This window comes from Typopeltis vanoorti, chromosome 20, assembly GCF_054136105.1.
Source record: "Typopeltis vanoorti isolate ZY-2024b chromosome 20, IOZ_Tvanoo_1.0, whole genome shotgun sequence".
NCBI classification, from domain to species: domain Eukaryota; kingdom Metazoa; phylum Arthropoda; class Arachnida; order Uropygi; family Thelyphonidae; genus Typopeltis; species Typopeltis vanoorti.
Window position 1 is genome coordinate 25563443 of NC_143568.1, and position 15463 is coordinate 25578905.

At 35.8% G+C, this 15463-nt stretch overlaps 1 protein-coding gene across 2 annotated transcripts in view; it reads left to right on the forward strand.

Annotated features, from left to right (window-relative positions):
• The window catches only part of LOC150095289 (deoxyribonuclease TATDN1-like), a 336553-nt gene that overhangs the window by 303769 nt on the left and 17321 nt on the right, over positions 1-15463 (forward strand). For both annotated transcript variants that reach the window (XM_090410767.1, XM_090410769.1), the window contains exon 10: positions 2819-2951. In XM_090410767.1, the coding sequence (XP_090266893.1) occupies positions 2819-2951 (133 nt within the window). The remainder of the gene's footprint in view (positions 1-2818; positions 2952-15463) is intronic.

Below are 15463 nucleotides of genomic sequence, written 5' to 3' on the forward strand. Positions count from 1 at the left end.
ATACAGTTATGGGATTTGACAGATCATCATCTTGTGCATTATGAGAATGCACTAAGGAATTGGCATTGCTTCTGATTAGGCTAAGGTATAATATGGATTAAAATAAGGACAAAATTTCTTGTCAAGTATATTATTATCAGCATTAATAGTATGGAGTTTGACTCATCACAGGATACTTATCATAGGCTGTTTTAACTTAAGTCTCAGATATGGTCAAGGGAAATGGTAGCAGAAAGAGGGCAAAATAGTTTTGACATAAAGGAAGCTCTAAGAGTGCATAGCAAATAATAAATTGATCAGTATCTTGGAAGTGGTGATAAAGGTATTGGAAAAGTTGGTCAAAGACAATGAGTGGAGGGGTAGCATGGCTTTATGAAAAGTTGATCATTGTCTTAGTAATTTACTTTAGCTGAGTTGGACAAAAGGAATGAAATACTGCTGGATTTTGTGAAAGCATTTGATAAGAACCACATGGAATTCTGTTATACAAATTGCAATGAATGCAGATATGAAGTTAGTAACATGGATACTAGGATGGCTGATGAACAGATACCAGAGAATAATATATGGAGGAGTAGAATCCAGGAGATAGCAAGTGACCAGCCATCTCTCGCAAGATTTTATACTTGGATGGACCACTACTGTTTATGTTGTGCATAAATTATATCAGAAATTATTTACAGGGAAATATTCAATTGTTTGCTGAGGATGCAAAATTGGATAGTGTACTATAGAGTACTTGCACAATGATTCAAATAGAATGTCATAGTATGAATAAAAAAATAATAGGTACCAGTTTAATGTGGATATATTGAAGTTATGCATTTTAGAATAAAAATGGTTATTATGTTGATTGAACTACTCCATTAAATTGGGGCTAGGAATTTGTTCAGAGGATATATTTCAAATATTGCCAAGGTGTAGATCATAGGATTGGATTTACAGAGATAAAGATATTATTCCATATAGCCACATCTGGATTACTGTGGAGAGGATCCAGAGACAAGTGACCAAGATGATGTGTGGTCTGTAACATGCCTCCTATGATGATAGATTGATGGTGTGTGATTGTAAAAGTTTGTTAAAAAGACAGAATATGATGGAAACATATGTTGCTAAAATGGATTTATAGGATTGATACAGAAGAAATATTTCAGTGCTCTTGGGTGTGGGAGGAAAGAAACAAGGAGCCATTTCTCAATTAGTAAGACTGTTGTTAGAAAGGGTAAGAGGAGTAGATTTTTTGCTTAGCAAGCGATTATTTTTTACTCATTGCCAAATTAGCAACCATTCCGCTAATTTGGCAATTAGTGGAATGGTTTGTCAGAGTCTGTAGTGAGTGCTTTGTTAGTCAAATGTTTTGAAGGAGAGGTATGATGAATATTGTGTAGATAGTATGGGTCTCTTGAGATGAGATTTTGGACTCCATGGAGGTCCCTGTGCTATAATAATCATAGCCTAAACACTTCAATTTTATCTATCTTTATCATCGTGGGGCTAAGGATCAGAATAAGCTTTCATCCATGGAAATTGTGTCACACTATGCTTAGGAAGGTATGAGGTATTGATTTTTCATTTGGAGAGTGGTGAATGAGTGGAATGGGTTGCCAGTCTGTTGTGAGTGATTTGTCAATCAATGCATTCATGGAGAGGTGCAGAGTAGATGTCTTCTGGATAGTATGGGTCTTCTCCAATGAGTCTTCAAACTCCATGGAGGTTCACATGCAATAATAATAACACTCTAAACACTTCAATTTCATCATTCCATATTCTCATAATGATCCCTGTTATAATAACAGTTATGATAATATCTTCTATTTCTGTATGCCATCTATGTTCATTAAAAGTATTATCATTCTTCCTTTTACTCTTGAAGGAATTCTTAGGATTTCCTTTATTCTACTCAGCTAATTTCCTCACATAATCTGAATTGTCTTTTTCTCCATAATGGTCACCCTAATAAGATTATGAACTTTCTGATTACATTTCCCTTATATTCTCTCTCTCTACTACATTTTTTTTTCTTGCAGCTCTTTCTTGGTGATACTATTCGTCCATTATTACTCCAATTGATTATTCCTTCTAGTCATTTGTGTGCAATCTAAATACTCATTGACCACTTATCATGCATCACTGATATCTTTTCCTTGCGGATTTGTATTCCATGATATTGTTCCAAGCTACCTCCTAAGTTTGTCATATTCACCAGATCTAGTTTCACATTATGCACCTTTTTAACTAAAAATTCCATGTGCTTCGTTTTCCACAGTCTGAAGAAAAGTGGCTACATTTGTTATAGACAAATCCACTGATTTTATTACCATATTGAACACTCTCAAACCTTGAGTACTCTCTATCACATACTGTGTTAGCTAATCATGTTTCAGTAGTTGTATCAGCTTCATCCCTGCCCCTCCAGAGTACCTTTTACTCCTTCCTGTCTTTGTCATCTCCATAATTCAAGTCCCCTGTAAATGTAATATAGCTTGTCTCTTTGTATATATGTATATACTCCAGATTCTGACTTTAATATGAAGGTCAGAATGTTGGGAAATTAAAGTAATTATTCTTAACACGGTTGTAGTTTCCATAATTTATTGAAATGAATGCTGATCACAAATATTCTTTGACTGATTTTTCACTAATATTTATATAAATTAGTCACTAATATTTATACAGTGACATACATATTTAGTGATTTATAAAATTATGGTTTTGAGAATGACAGCTTAAGAAAAGCTATCATTTTTCTTTCTTTCATCTTGATCAGTGCTATATGTTTTTTTTTTTTTTTTAATGATTTATATTATCCAAATAGATTCTCCATGGTGTGAAATTCGTCCAACACATGCTGGTGCTAAACTAATTAAAACTACTTTTCCATGCAAGAAAAAGGAGAGATTTGAATTGGGTTTCCAAGTCAAAAGTAGAAATGAGCCATCAAATATTGTGTGAGTATCAATAAAAGTTAAATGAAAAAAAAAAAAAAAAAAAATTATTCATTTTCAGATATATAATTGGAACTTCCATTTACTCAGTGGTTATCCTGGAAAAATGCCATATTAATATTGTCTTAATTATTCAAAAAAGTGTCAAAAATATATTGTGTGATAGAAAATTTCTTTTATGTTTGACATTCTAGTGACTAAAGAAAACAAGTAAAAACAACTGCTGCCTTTTGTTTTTTAGTTTGCATAATTTCTAACCAACATTTGTTAGTTGGTTAGAAAATATAAGATTAGATCCTTGAGATTAGTAAAATCTTTTAGTAACTATTGGCTTGTTAATAGGGACTTTGCTCGATTTCATAAAATGTTTCAAAAATTTTCTTCTTTACAACATTTAATATTTCCATTCAGCTATGCAATAAGAATGACTTCTGCTGATCTTACAGTTTTGGTAGCATGTTCTTAGAAATTATATGAAACAAGGACTGCAAAGTGACCAGCGTAAACTTTTACAACTGCCTCTTCTTGTTAGTTGCTTCTTGCAGCTTATGTTGATGTGTTTCCTATTTTGTAATAGTGCCCTGAAGAATATTTACCTCTTGTGGTAAATATTCTTCAAGTTAATTGCCACTTGTGAAACAGTAACATAAAATTATTATTGAATAGTATATTTTCCTCTGCCCATGTAGCCCTTTGGTTAAGACATGTTTAGTAACCACATTTGCCACTTAACCATATTATGTAAAATATTAAGGACGTACAGATATTAGAAAGTTGCATTCCTAGCTGATAATTAAGATATGACCTTAATATATTACAATTTGGGGAAAGCATAGTTTTTTAACAAAAGAAAATCATATCATACAGGACAATAATCATGAAGATATAATTTCCTTTCCGGTGCATATTTCATTGGATGTCTGTTAAAGCAAATGTTTACTTTGAAAGCTGTTACAAATAAAATGTAATTTTGTAACATAATGAAGAAAAAACAATTATATCCTCAAAATCAGACATTGAATTCTTAAAGATACAAATTGGCAATAAACAAATTGAGAATGTAAACAAGTTCACTTATCTAGGAAGCACATTGAGTCAAGATGGTCGTTCAAAAACCGACATTAAATAAAATTGCTAAGGCAACCATGGCCCTACAGAAGTTAAAACCATTGTGGGGAGATAACAGAATAGCAATGACAACCACTAAGACTAATTGACACCTTGGTGAATTCTGTCCTCTTGTACGGTTGTGAGGCCTGGACTTTATTGAGGGAAGATGAGAGGAGACTCCTGTCTTTTGAAATGAAAACTTACAGAAGACCTTTGAGAATTCCCTATACTGCTCACGAAATCAATGAAAATGTCCAAAAACTGATATTATTCAATAGACGGGAGAAAAAGGGAAAATATTCTGACAGTCATCAGGGCTGATTTTGAGGGCTAATGACATTCCAAAGCAAGCGCTAGAAGGAATCATCCTGGGACTGAGGGTTAGGAGCCGACCTTGGTTAAAATGGACTGATAACATCAAAAAATGGACAAATTCCTCTTTTTCTCAACTGATATCAAGAAGAAGAGACAGAGATGATTGGAGGAGGCTAACAAAGAATATCACCTACCAACCATGAATGACCCAATGGTCCATTTAGGACTACGGGAGAAGAAGTGAAGAAAAAAATTATAGTTTTCTCTATAAAGAAAAATTAAATCTAGCCTCTGTAAGTGCACATTCACTTAATGTTTGATTTTAATTTTTTTTATAATAATTAAATAAATAATTATTTAAAATTTAAAAATTTAATGTACTCTGTAAGTGTACATTCACTTACATTTGACAATATGGGTAAGTGGTAATAAGCATGATCAGATGTGGGAGGGACAGGACTGGTTATAGAATTAAAAGTTAATTGCTGTGTTTATTGAAGATTGTTAGAAGCATCAGAAATAACGAAGACAAAACTGTTTCACTGATTGAATTTATTTATCCAAAAATTATCCAAGAAAAAGGGGGAGGAGGTTGGTGATGAGCAGTGTGTCCACACAAGGTGGAGTTGCAAGGTGGAAGTAGTTACAGGGATTTTGAGGCAACATGGTATGAAGTAGAGGTTGACAGGATGAAATATTTTGTTGGATGATGCTGTAGGCCAGGGAATGTGGAAGGTGGTGATGAAGAAATATATAGGCAATATGAGTTAGTGAGCAAGCGAGGAATGATAATTGTGTGTGATTTTAATTCTGATAATATAGATTGAAATGAAGATATAGCATCCGAGAATAAGAAAAATGAATTTCTTGAGGGACAACTATCTTAAGCAGTATGTGACAGAGGGCACACAAGAAAAGTCTAAATGTTTTTTAAGGTGTAAATCAGGTGATCACTCTCCAACTGGAGAGTGATCACCTGATTGGGGACCAATGATATGAAGACTTCCATAAGTGCTGCAAACTCACCTCCTGAACAAATTACAGTTGCTACGTCTGGTCCCTTGCCAAGGCCATTACTTCTGCCCACCCAGATTTCCACCAATCTCGCATCCAGATGGTACTGTAGTTACCTCACCCAAAGACAAGGCCAATTTACTGGCATCACTCTTCTCTTCAAATTCCTGTATTGATGACCTTGGCAAAGTTTCCTCCACACTATCAAGAATTGCTCCCTTCATGTCTCCCATAGTCTTCTGACAAAAAGAAATCCAAAGAATCCTCAATAACCTGAACACAAACAAGGCATCTGATCCTGATGGTATCTCACCTATTGTTAAAAAATTGTGGCCCAGAACTAACACCTATCCTGTATTTCCTCTTCAATCTATCCTATTCGACAGGCATCTACCCTACAACGTGGAAGCAGGTTCACATCCAGCCCATCCTAAAGAAAGATGATAAAAGTCTACCAACAAATTACCATCCAATTGTTCTCACTTCTGATCTCCCTAAAATTATGGAGAAAGTCATCAATAACCAATTGGAGAAACTCATGTGGTTACCCTCGATATTTCAGAAACATATGATTGGGTTTGGCACAGGGATCTACTTAACAAACTGCCATCCTATGGTCTGCTTTCCTTACTCTGCAACTAGATTGCCAACTTTCTCATTGGTTGCTCACTATGTGCCATGGTGAATGCATTTCTCCTCAGATTTCCTCACCAGTGCAGGAGTACCCCAGGGTTCTGTTCTTTCACCCACTCTCTCTTCCTCATGTATATAAATGACCTGCTCTCTTAGACTTCCAATCCTATCCATAGCTCTGCTGATGACAGTACACTCCATTCTTCCTTTTCATTGACATACCTTGTAGTGCTCAAGTATTAGATTCCTCAAGATCTACCATGACCAGTGACTTGGACTCAGACCTCCTAGCTATATCCCAGTGGGGCAAGGACAACCTTGTAAACTTCGATGCTACCAAAATTCAGTCCTGTGATCTTTCACAAGAAAGAACTTGTATCACCCCCCCCCCCTTTACCTTCATTAATACTGAGATAGCCAAACACGATCAGATTTCTCTACTCAGACTGACCTGCACCTCTGATCTTTCCAGGCACAACCACATTTCAACTGTAGCATCTGCAGCTCCCAAAAAACCTTGGTGTACTTTTTCACACAAGACACTACTTCACACCTTTACAGCACTAACTATACAAAGTTCAAATCTGCCCAGCCATGGAATATTGCTCCTTATTTGGGATGGTGCATCAAAATCCTGTCTAAGATTGCAATTGTACCAGAAGAGGGTAATCCAGCTAATTAATGATCTCTCTCTCTCTCACAGACATTCAGTTTCTGCCTTATGCCTCTTCTACAGATACTTTCATGGACAGTGCTGTGCTGAATTGGCCACTGTTATTCCTCCACTCTTTTCTAAAATCATTAAAACAAGCTAACATTAAACCACTGCTAACTAAGTAACATCCCTTTACAGTTCATCTTGAAACACATCGAACTAACTTCACTGCCTCCTCCTTCATCTCATCTACTTCTGTCCTTTGGAACAGTCTCTCCCACTCTGCCTTCCCCAAAGATTACAACTGTACCTCAACTGTTCAAGCAGTTTACAAATGTGAACAAATTCCTCCTTTCTTCTATTCCTCTTGCCCACATACACAGAACTAATGTGCTATAGATCTTATGAGTTAAGTGGAAAGAAGATAAATATTGCTTAGTTACTGACCAAGAGATATTCAACAGCATCAGCATTTGAATGTATTACATAAGTCAAAAAGTCATGTTTTAGCAGTTCACTTGTGGTAATAATCAGTTGCATGAAGCCATACAAAGAGCATGCCATGAAGGTGACTCAGTTGATAATGACAGCAAAAGTGCAATATGCGCAAAAATTAGAAAGTCTGACCAAGAAAAATCCTAGAGAGTTATTTTGATATGTGGCAAGTAGAAGAAAGAATGATCATTGTAAGATGATGTTTTGATAGATGAAAATGGCAGATTGGTAACTGCTGCAGAGGACATGACTGAAATATTGAGCAGTTCTGTTCATCAGAGTATTTCGTCCTTATTAGTGTGATACTAGATCAGATCAAGCAAGTATATGTATGCTGATGACCTAGCGATCTTACATCAATCCACCTCCTTTACCAACCTAGAATCACCCTTGCAATACAGACCTGAACACCCTGGAAGAGTACTTTAAGCAGTGGTACTTGAAGCCAAATCCAATGAAAACAGTGTCCTCAGTATTCCACCTGTACAATGCAGAGGCGAATCAACAACTCAACCTTTCTTTCTGTGGAAAAATGGTAGAACACGAGCCTCACCCAAAATACCTTGGGGTGAGCCTGGACAGAAGCCTAACCTATAAAAGGCACATCATCAACCTCTCCAATAAAATTAAAACCAGAAATAATATCATTTCAAGGCTTGCTGGAACAACCTGGGGTTGTGGTGCAGAAGTCCTAAGGTCTGCACTAGCCCTCGCATTCTTTGCAGCAGAATATTGTGCCCCTGTCTGGGAAAGAAGTACACACACACACACTAACATTATAGACACCCAGCTACACTCTACCATGCACACAATTAGTGGGACAGTGAGAAGTATCCCTCTCTCCTGGCTGCCTGTTCTATCTAACATTTGCTCCACCACATACGGAGAAGACAAGCCTCGATTAAGGAATTTAATAAAGCAGTGAGCAACCCACTCCTGCCCCTACATCAGGCTCTCATAAACCCACCTAGTCTTCGCCTCAGATCTAGAAAGCCTCTCTGGTCCATGGACGAACTCTCTTCAGCTGCACTGCCATCAATATCTGACATATGGAGAGAACACTGGCCCAACAATCTACCAACAAATGGCTTCCTGGTAGAAGATCCCTGTGCTCCGCAGCCTGGTTTTGATCATCCTAGGAAGATTTGGTCATCAATAAACAGGATCAGAACTAGTCAGGGCAGATGTGGCTACCGTCTACATAAATGGGGGCTGTGAGATCATCCTTATTGTGATTGTTCTCCCGTGGCTCAGACGATTACTCATATTGTGTATGACTGCCCAAGGCGCCAATTTCACGGTGGTAGCCTACAGGACATCCACAAAGTGACGGATGAGGCCTTGAATTGGCTTTCCAGCCTGGACCTTGACCTGTAGTTGGTGTGGCGGTGGTTATAGAGGAAACAGAAGATCACAGTCCCGTCTCACCATGAAGACATTATTCTCATAGTCCTCGTCATGGTATCAACAAAACTCCTCCTCATGTTAGAAGATGATGATGTAATGTGAAATGGGCCCCCCCTCTATTGGATCACGTTTTCTCACACAAGACACAACTGCTCTCTAATTAAACCTAGGATACAGCTACATTTATGTTGTGAAGTGTTGTAAGAACATATAGCCTTGTCATACTTGTTACAGTAGGACGATAATTTTGCCCCTGGCTTGATTATGACAAGTTACTTTTGCTTTATTAAAAAAAAAAAAAAAAAAAAGAAGGAAAGACTTAGAAAGCTGGTTGTGCCTTTTATGTAATGAACTTTTTTATGTTAAGATTTTCATCATTTGTTGCTGGAAATTGTGATTGTACTCTTCACTTACCAGTTTCATGTAGCCATAAGCATAAATAAATAAATAGTGTGATGTCATGAGAAGCTCAAGTGTAGAGAATAGTAGAGGATTGACTGCTGGTATATGAGGAATTAAGTCAACTTGATTTCAATAAGGCAGTAGTAGGACTTGACATATCACTATATTTCTTAAGGGAATGTTCCAGGCAGTTAACAGCAACCTTGGCATCTCTGCCTTGCCCACTGTTGCAAAAGTCTTGCAATCATGGGCAAATCTCAAAGTGAAAAGAGAGTAAATTGTTCTATATCTTATAGGTGGTGATATGGCTCAAGCTGCTAGTCTGTCTAAGTTCATTATATGCTATTATAAGCTAGTCTATCTGGAGTTGTGGTTAACATTTTGGAGATGTTGAGAGATAGAATACAGAAGCAGGTTGAAAACAATGGCATGAGCTTGTTAAAGTTGGGGGGGGGGGGAATTCATCTTTTACCAATTTACTTATGTACTACAACAAGATGAATGTTGGACATGCTATATGCATATACAGTGGTATACTTAGATTTTGCAAAGGCTTTTAATAGGCTTTTGCTACAAGCATGTAGGTAACTAAATAGGAACAGATGAGATCAGATACTAGATATGGAGACACATCAATGCTTACAGGTCTTAAATTCCTGAAGAACAGTTTTCAAATTGTATTGAATGTAAACAATTATAAGAGCCATGTATGCGCAATCATATGCTTACATCACAATATACAGGCCGATTTTAAATTATTGTTGGGTTTCCAAGGCCCATAATTTTCAAACTGGAAACAACAAAATAAAACTGCTTACAGAATATGAAAGTGTAACTCAGAAAGTTTTATTTGACAATGCTGTAATTGCTGCATTAATATCTGGAAGATAATATGACATCTACTTCAAAATGTGACTGTTCAAGAGAAAGCAATATATACTTTTGTTTTATGAAACAAAGTCCATTAACTGAGTTATATGGAAAACATCCACCTTCAGATAATGCTATCCGATATTGGTTAAAGCAATTTCAAGAGACTAGTAGTGTTCAGCGCCAAAACGGAGCAGGAAAATCGAGCACTTTGCAGGAGGATGTTGATCAAATCCAAGAAGTATTTTATCAAAGCCCACAAAAATAAATCTGCAATGACATGCTTCGTTGCAATTAGATATACCACAAAGGACTGTTTGGAGGGTTGTTCATGACTGCCTTTATCTCCATCCGTGCCTACAAACTGCAGATTGTGCAGGCTTTATAGCCAGACGATAAATGCCACCATTTCCAATTTGCCAAAGACATTTTGTCAAAAGTTGAAGTTGATGAAAATTACTTTTGGAGATGGATATTTAGTGATGAAACAACATTTTGCTTATCAGCGAGGGTAAATCATCACAACTGCAGAATATGGGGATCAGATAATCCTCATGCCATTCAAGTATTCAAAAAGATAGTCCAAAGGTGAATGTTTGATGTACTTTATCATGTTTGAATGTTTTGGGGCCTTTTTCTTTGCAGAAAAAACAATGGCAGCAGTGAACATGTTATCTGGATGCGACAGCTGTATCTTTTACCACAGTTGAAAGATTAACAGCCAAATGTGGTGTTCTAGCAAGATGGAGCGGCGCCACATTGGGCTCCTATTATCCGAGAATTTCTTGACATGCATTTTCTTGGGTGATAGATTGGACGTGGTGTACCAATTCTGTGGCCTCCACACTTATCCAGTATTACGTTGCTTAACTTCTTCCTGTGGGGATATGTGAAGGACATTGTTTTCCAGACCCCTATGACCTCCTTTGATGAACTGAAGACCAGAATTGTTTGTATTGCAATAGAAACAGATATTACACTGCAAATGATGGAGAACACTTAGAGGGAAATTGATTATCGCTTGGACATCTTAAACGCCATGAAAGGAATACATGTTGAAGTTGTTTAGCATTCTGCAGTATTGATTCTATAGGTAATAAAACTTTTGAGTTATACTTTCATATTCTGTAAGCAGTTTTATTTTGTTGTTTCTGGATTGAAAATTATAGACCATGGAAACTCCGCCAATAGTCTAAAATCATCTGGTATTATTTTTTTTTCATCCAAAGTTCAAATCAGATTAATGAATAATTTATTTTTTTCAATCATATGTTAAAACTGATGAATGAAGAAAAAAACAACAACAAAATTCTTCCCCCCCCCCCCCACCTCCTATTTCAAATGACAGAACAGAAATTATGTATATATTTTGTACCAAAAATGTGCTTGTAATAGTGAATGGTATGCAAGGATATTGTTAATATTGGTAGTAGTAGTACACAATCATCTCCATGGAGTGTATGGACTTGTAATGGGAGTGGAAAGTTTTTTTTTTTTATTTTTTACAAAGTAAATTATACTTGGCCAGAAATTATATTCTTGTCTGATCCTTATCCAAGTGTGATAGTTTCCACGCGAAGTATCTTTATGAATAGACTACTTGTATATAGAGGCTGTTGGGCTCAGTATCCCATAATGGCAAATGAAGGTAAGATGCATGGAGAGAAAGAGACATGCTGAGAAAGAAATGGCAAAGGTAGACTGGTTTTGACCTTTATTGAGGTCTCATCAGCAGAAGCGAGACCCAGAAAGATACCAAGGTTGAATTAATATGGAAATCATATATTTTCCATACATGCCTGAAAGGAAGTGTGTATTTTGCATAACAGGATACTGAGGCAATTAATGGGAAGCCGGCAATCTCTATATACAAGTAACCTTGTCGTGAAGATGCGTCACATGCAAACTCTGCTTACATGTGAGTAAAAGATTAAACAAGAATATCATTTCTTGGCAAGTAAAATTTACTTTGTAAAAAAAAAAAATTTCTATGATCTAGCACAGGGTTTCCCAAACTGTGTTCCACAGAACACCTTCTCCTGGAATTTGTCATTTTAGTTTTCTAAGCATTTTTCACGAATAAATATTTTATAGTGGAAATATTCTGAAGAGAATAATATTCGTGAATATGTCGAAAAGCTCAGACCCAGAATGCCTAATAACATCTGTGTAGCAAATGTTAGTGACCAAGCCATGTATTTTTAAACATGGAAGTATTCATGAATTATTGTTAATTTTCACACATCGAAACCTTTCAACATTTGGGAAAGGGAATGCTGCTGTTTGTGACCGGTCATAAAAATTGCCTGCAAGCGGATTATAACAATGGGTGGTGTATCCTCTGTTCTCAAAACTGAAGGAAATGACATCTGTGTAGCAAATGTCAATGATCAAGTGGCATAATTTTAAACATGGAAATATTCAAATTATTGTTAATTTTCACACAACGAAACCTTTCAACATTTGGGAAAGAGAATACCGCTGTTTATGACTGATCATAAAAATTGCCTGAAAGCCAATTACAACAATGGGCATCATATCCTCTGTTCTCAAAACTGAAAGAAATAACATCTGTGTTGCAAATGTTAGTGACCAATCAGCAAGGAAGTATAAAAAATTTTTTTTCCACTAAAATTGAAGATCAAGGTAGCCTGTATCTGGTTCTCAAATCTAGTAATACTGAATACTTTCTTCGCAAGTTCGTATTGTAGGGTGAAAGTTTCAAAACCGTAGTGATTTGTTAAAAGTAATAGGCCTGCAGATTTAAATTTTAATATGAATAAGAGACAAGGGACTTTGTTTAATTCGGTATTAAGAAATCTCTTATTGAAGGTGTTTGTGATGCAACACATAGTGGGTCATCTGCCACCAGCCTACAAAGTGATTTCCAGGATGTACAAAAGGAGGGGGAAAACTACCAGCACACAGGAGAAAAAGTCTGCATTCACTCGTAAGTACTTATAATAATATTATAAATTTTGATCAGAATGGGATATGTCAATGAAAATCAGCACAAATTAATTTAAGGATGTTTGTTTAATTTGTTTAATTATTAATTAATAATAAAATCAGCTAAATTAACAAAGAATTATTAATTAATACATTACAAAATAACCAAGGTGTTCTGGGAAAATTTCAGGATTTGTGAAGTTTTGAGAAACGTTGATCTAGAATATTTTAATAATAAGGTGATACGCCTTTTTGCTACTTGTATGTGGAAAATATATGACACTTTCACATTAATTCAACCTTGGTGTCTTTCTTGATCTTGACACTCCCAATAATGGAGTGAAAGACTGATTTTTCATCTATAAAGTTTTTGCTGTTATTAATTTTTCATGAGATAAACTTTATAAACACAGAATTTCAAGAGGATCTCTCTCTCTCGGTTTTTGCAAACAGTTTTATAATAGCTTTATATCCTGCTGTTTTCTTGTGATTGAAAATTTTCATTCCTAAAGACAGTAGCTGTTGTTGTCTCTACTTTTGCCAATACGTAGCTTCTTTTCTTAGAAATCATGCCCATCTTCCTTTCCACTCCAAGAGTTTCAGTTCATTTACCTAATGCATATCCAAGTCTCTTACTTTGATAATTTAGCCAGTTATGCTTTACAACAATCCAGTAACTTTGCCAGTCATTCCTTGTTGCTGAATGCAGATACTAATAGTATCTGCACTCAGTAACAGGCTTTGACAATCTGTGCAGTTAAATCTTCACTCATTTTCTTACTTGGTTTTAATTTCTTAACTGTGGAAGGAGAAAGAAACTAGTCATTCTTTTTGTTTTTCACTGTACAGTTCAAGACAATTTTTGTAATATCTTTGATGTGAACAGAACATCTGCAAAAGTTGGATAAAACCTAGTACAGTAAATTTATGCTTAATAAAAAGTGTTACATATTAATTTGTTCTTATTATAAAAAACATTATCACATTATGAAGTTAACAATAGCAGTAAATAATTTTTTTAGTTTTCTTTTCACATCCTTTTAATTTTCAATTTTTCTGATATCAAAGGATCAGTACCATTTTGCATTTTTTTTGTTAAAAAAAAAAATGTGTGCGTGTGCATGATTTTTATATATATATATATACATATATATATATATATATATATATATATATATATATATATATATATATTCATTTTTCTAAATTAACTGACTTAAAACCCGAGAATTATAACACAATGACATTTATTTGAAAAAAACGCAACATGTTTCGTCAAGAATGACTTCATCAGGCGATAAGAACATAGAAAGATATTAAAAGACACGAAATTAACATTGACACACTCTAAAGCTATACAATTATAAAGCCATAATATTCGACTGAAAATTACAGTTATTATGAGCTTGAACTACAGTCCGAGTTAAAGTTCTATTGTTGTACACCTGTGCGTGTGTGGAATCACGCGATCTCCAGTATCTAATAGTAGAGTTGAAAGAGTCAGCCAAATTATAGCTAAGATTGTTATTCATGTGAAAAGGGTCCAAGGTGATTTCTTTTGACTCGACAATGCGGCGCTCTACTTCATCATGGGAGATGTGTAGGTTTGAAGTTGATGGCCAGTTTATTTCATGTTGGTGGCTTTCGTTGTTCGTGTTTATTGAAAACAGGACATGGCTTGACAGAGCAGTTGCTCTGGTTCTCTTATAAGCAATGTCACGCTGGTGCTCTTCGAGACGTAGTAAGATAGATTTCTCTGTCTGCCCATAGTAAGGCTTTCTGCATTCACAAGTGACCTTGTATACACCTGGGAATTGTAGAAGGTTGTGAGGTTGTTTATAGTTGTTGAAGCGTGATCTTATTTTTGGCATAGTCGAGAAGCACGTTTTTATGTTAAACTTCTTTAGAATTCTACTCAGCTTTTTGGATAGTGTGCTGATATATGGCAAGACGATATGACCTTTGGAGTCATCCTGTGTCTCTACGTTGCTACGTTGACGGTGGGATAATTGGTTGTTAATATTTTTTAGAGAGTAGCCATTGTTTTTAAAGGTCCATTTACTATGGGCAGACAGAGAAATCTATCTTACTACGTCTCGAAGAGCACCAGCGTGACATTGCTTATAAGAGAACGAGCAACTGCTCTGTCAAGCCATGTCCTGTTTTCAATAAACACGAACAACGAAAGCCACCAACATGAAATAAACTGGCCATCAACTTCAAACCTACACATCTCCCATGATGAAGTAGAGCGCCGCATTGTCGAGTCAAAAGAAATCACCTTGGACCCTTTTCACATGAATAACAATCTTAGCTATAATTTGGCTGACTCTTTCAACTCTACTATTAGATACTGGAGATCGCGTGATTCCACACACACACAGGTGTACAACAATAGAACTTTAACTCGGACTGTAGTTCAAGCTCATAATAACTGTAATTTACAGTCGAATATTATGGCTTTATAATTGTATAGCTTTAGAGTGTGTCAATGTTAATTTCGTGTCTTTTAATATCTTTCTATGTTCTTATCGCCTGATGAAGTCATTCTTGACGAAACATGTTGTGTTTTTTTCAAATAAATGTCATTGTGTTATAATTCTCGGGTTTTAAGTCAGTTAATTTAGAAAAATGAACATATCCCAACCCCGAGTTAATAGTACTA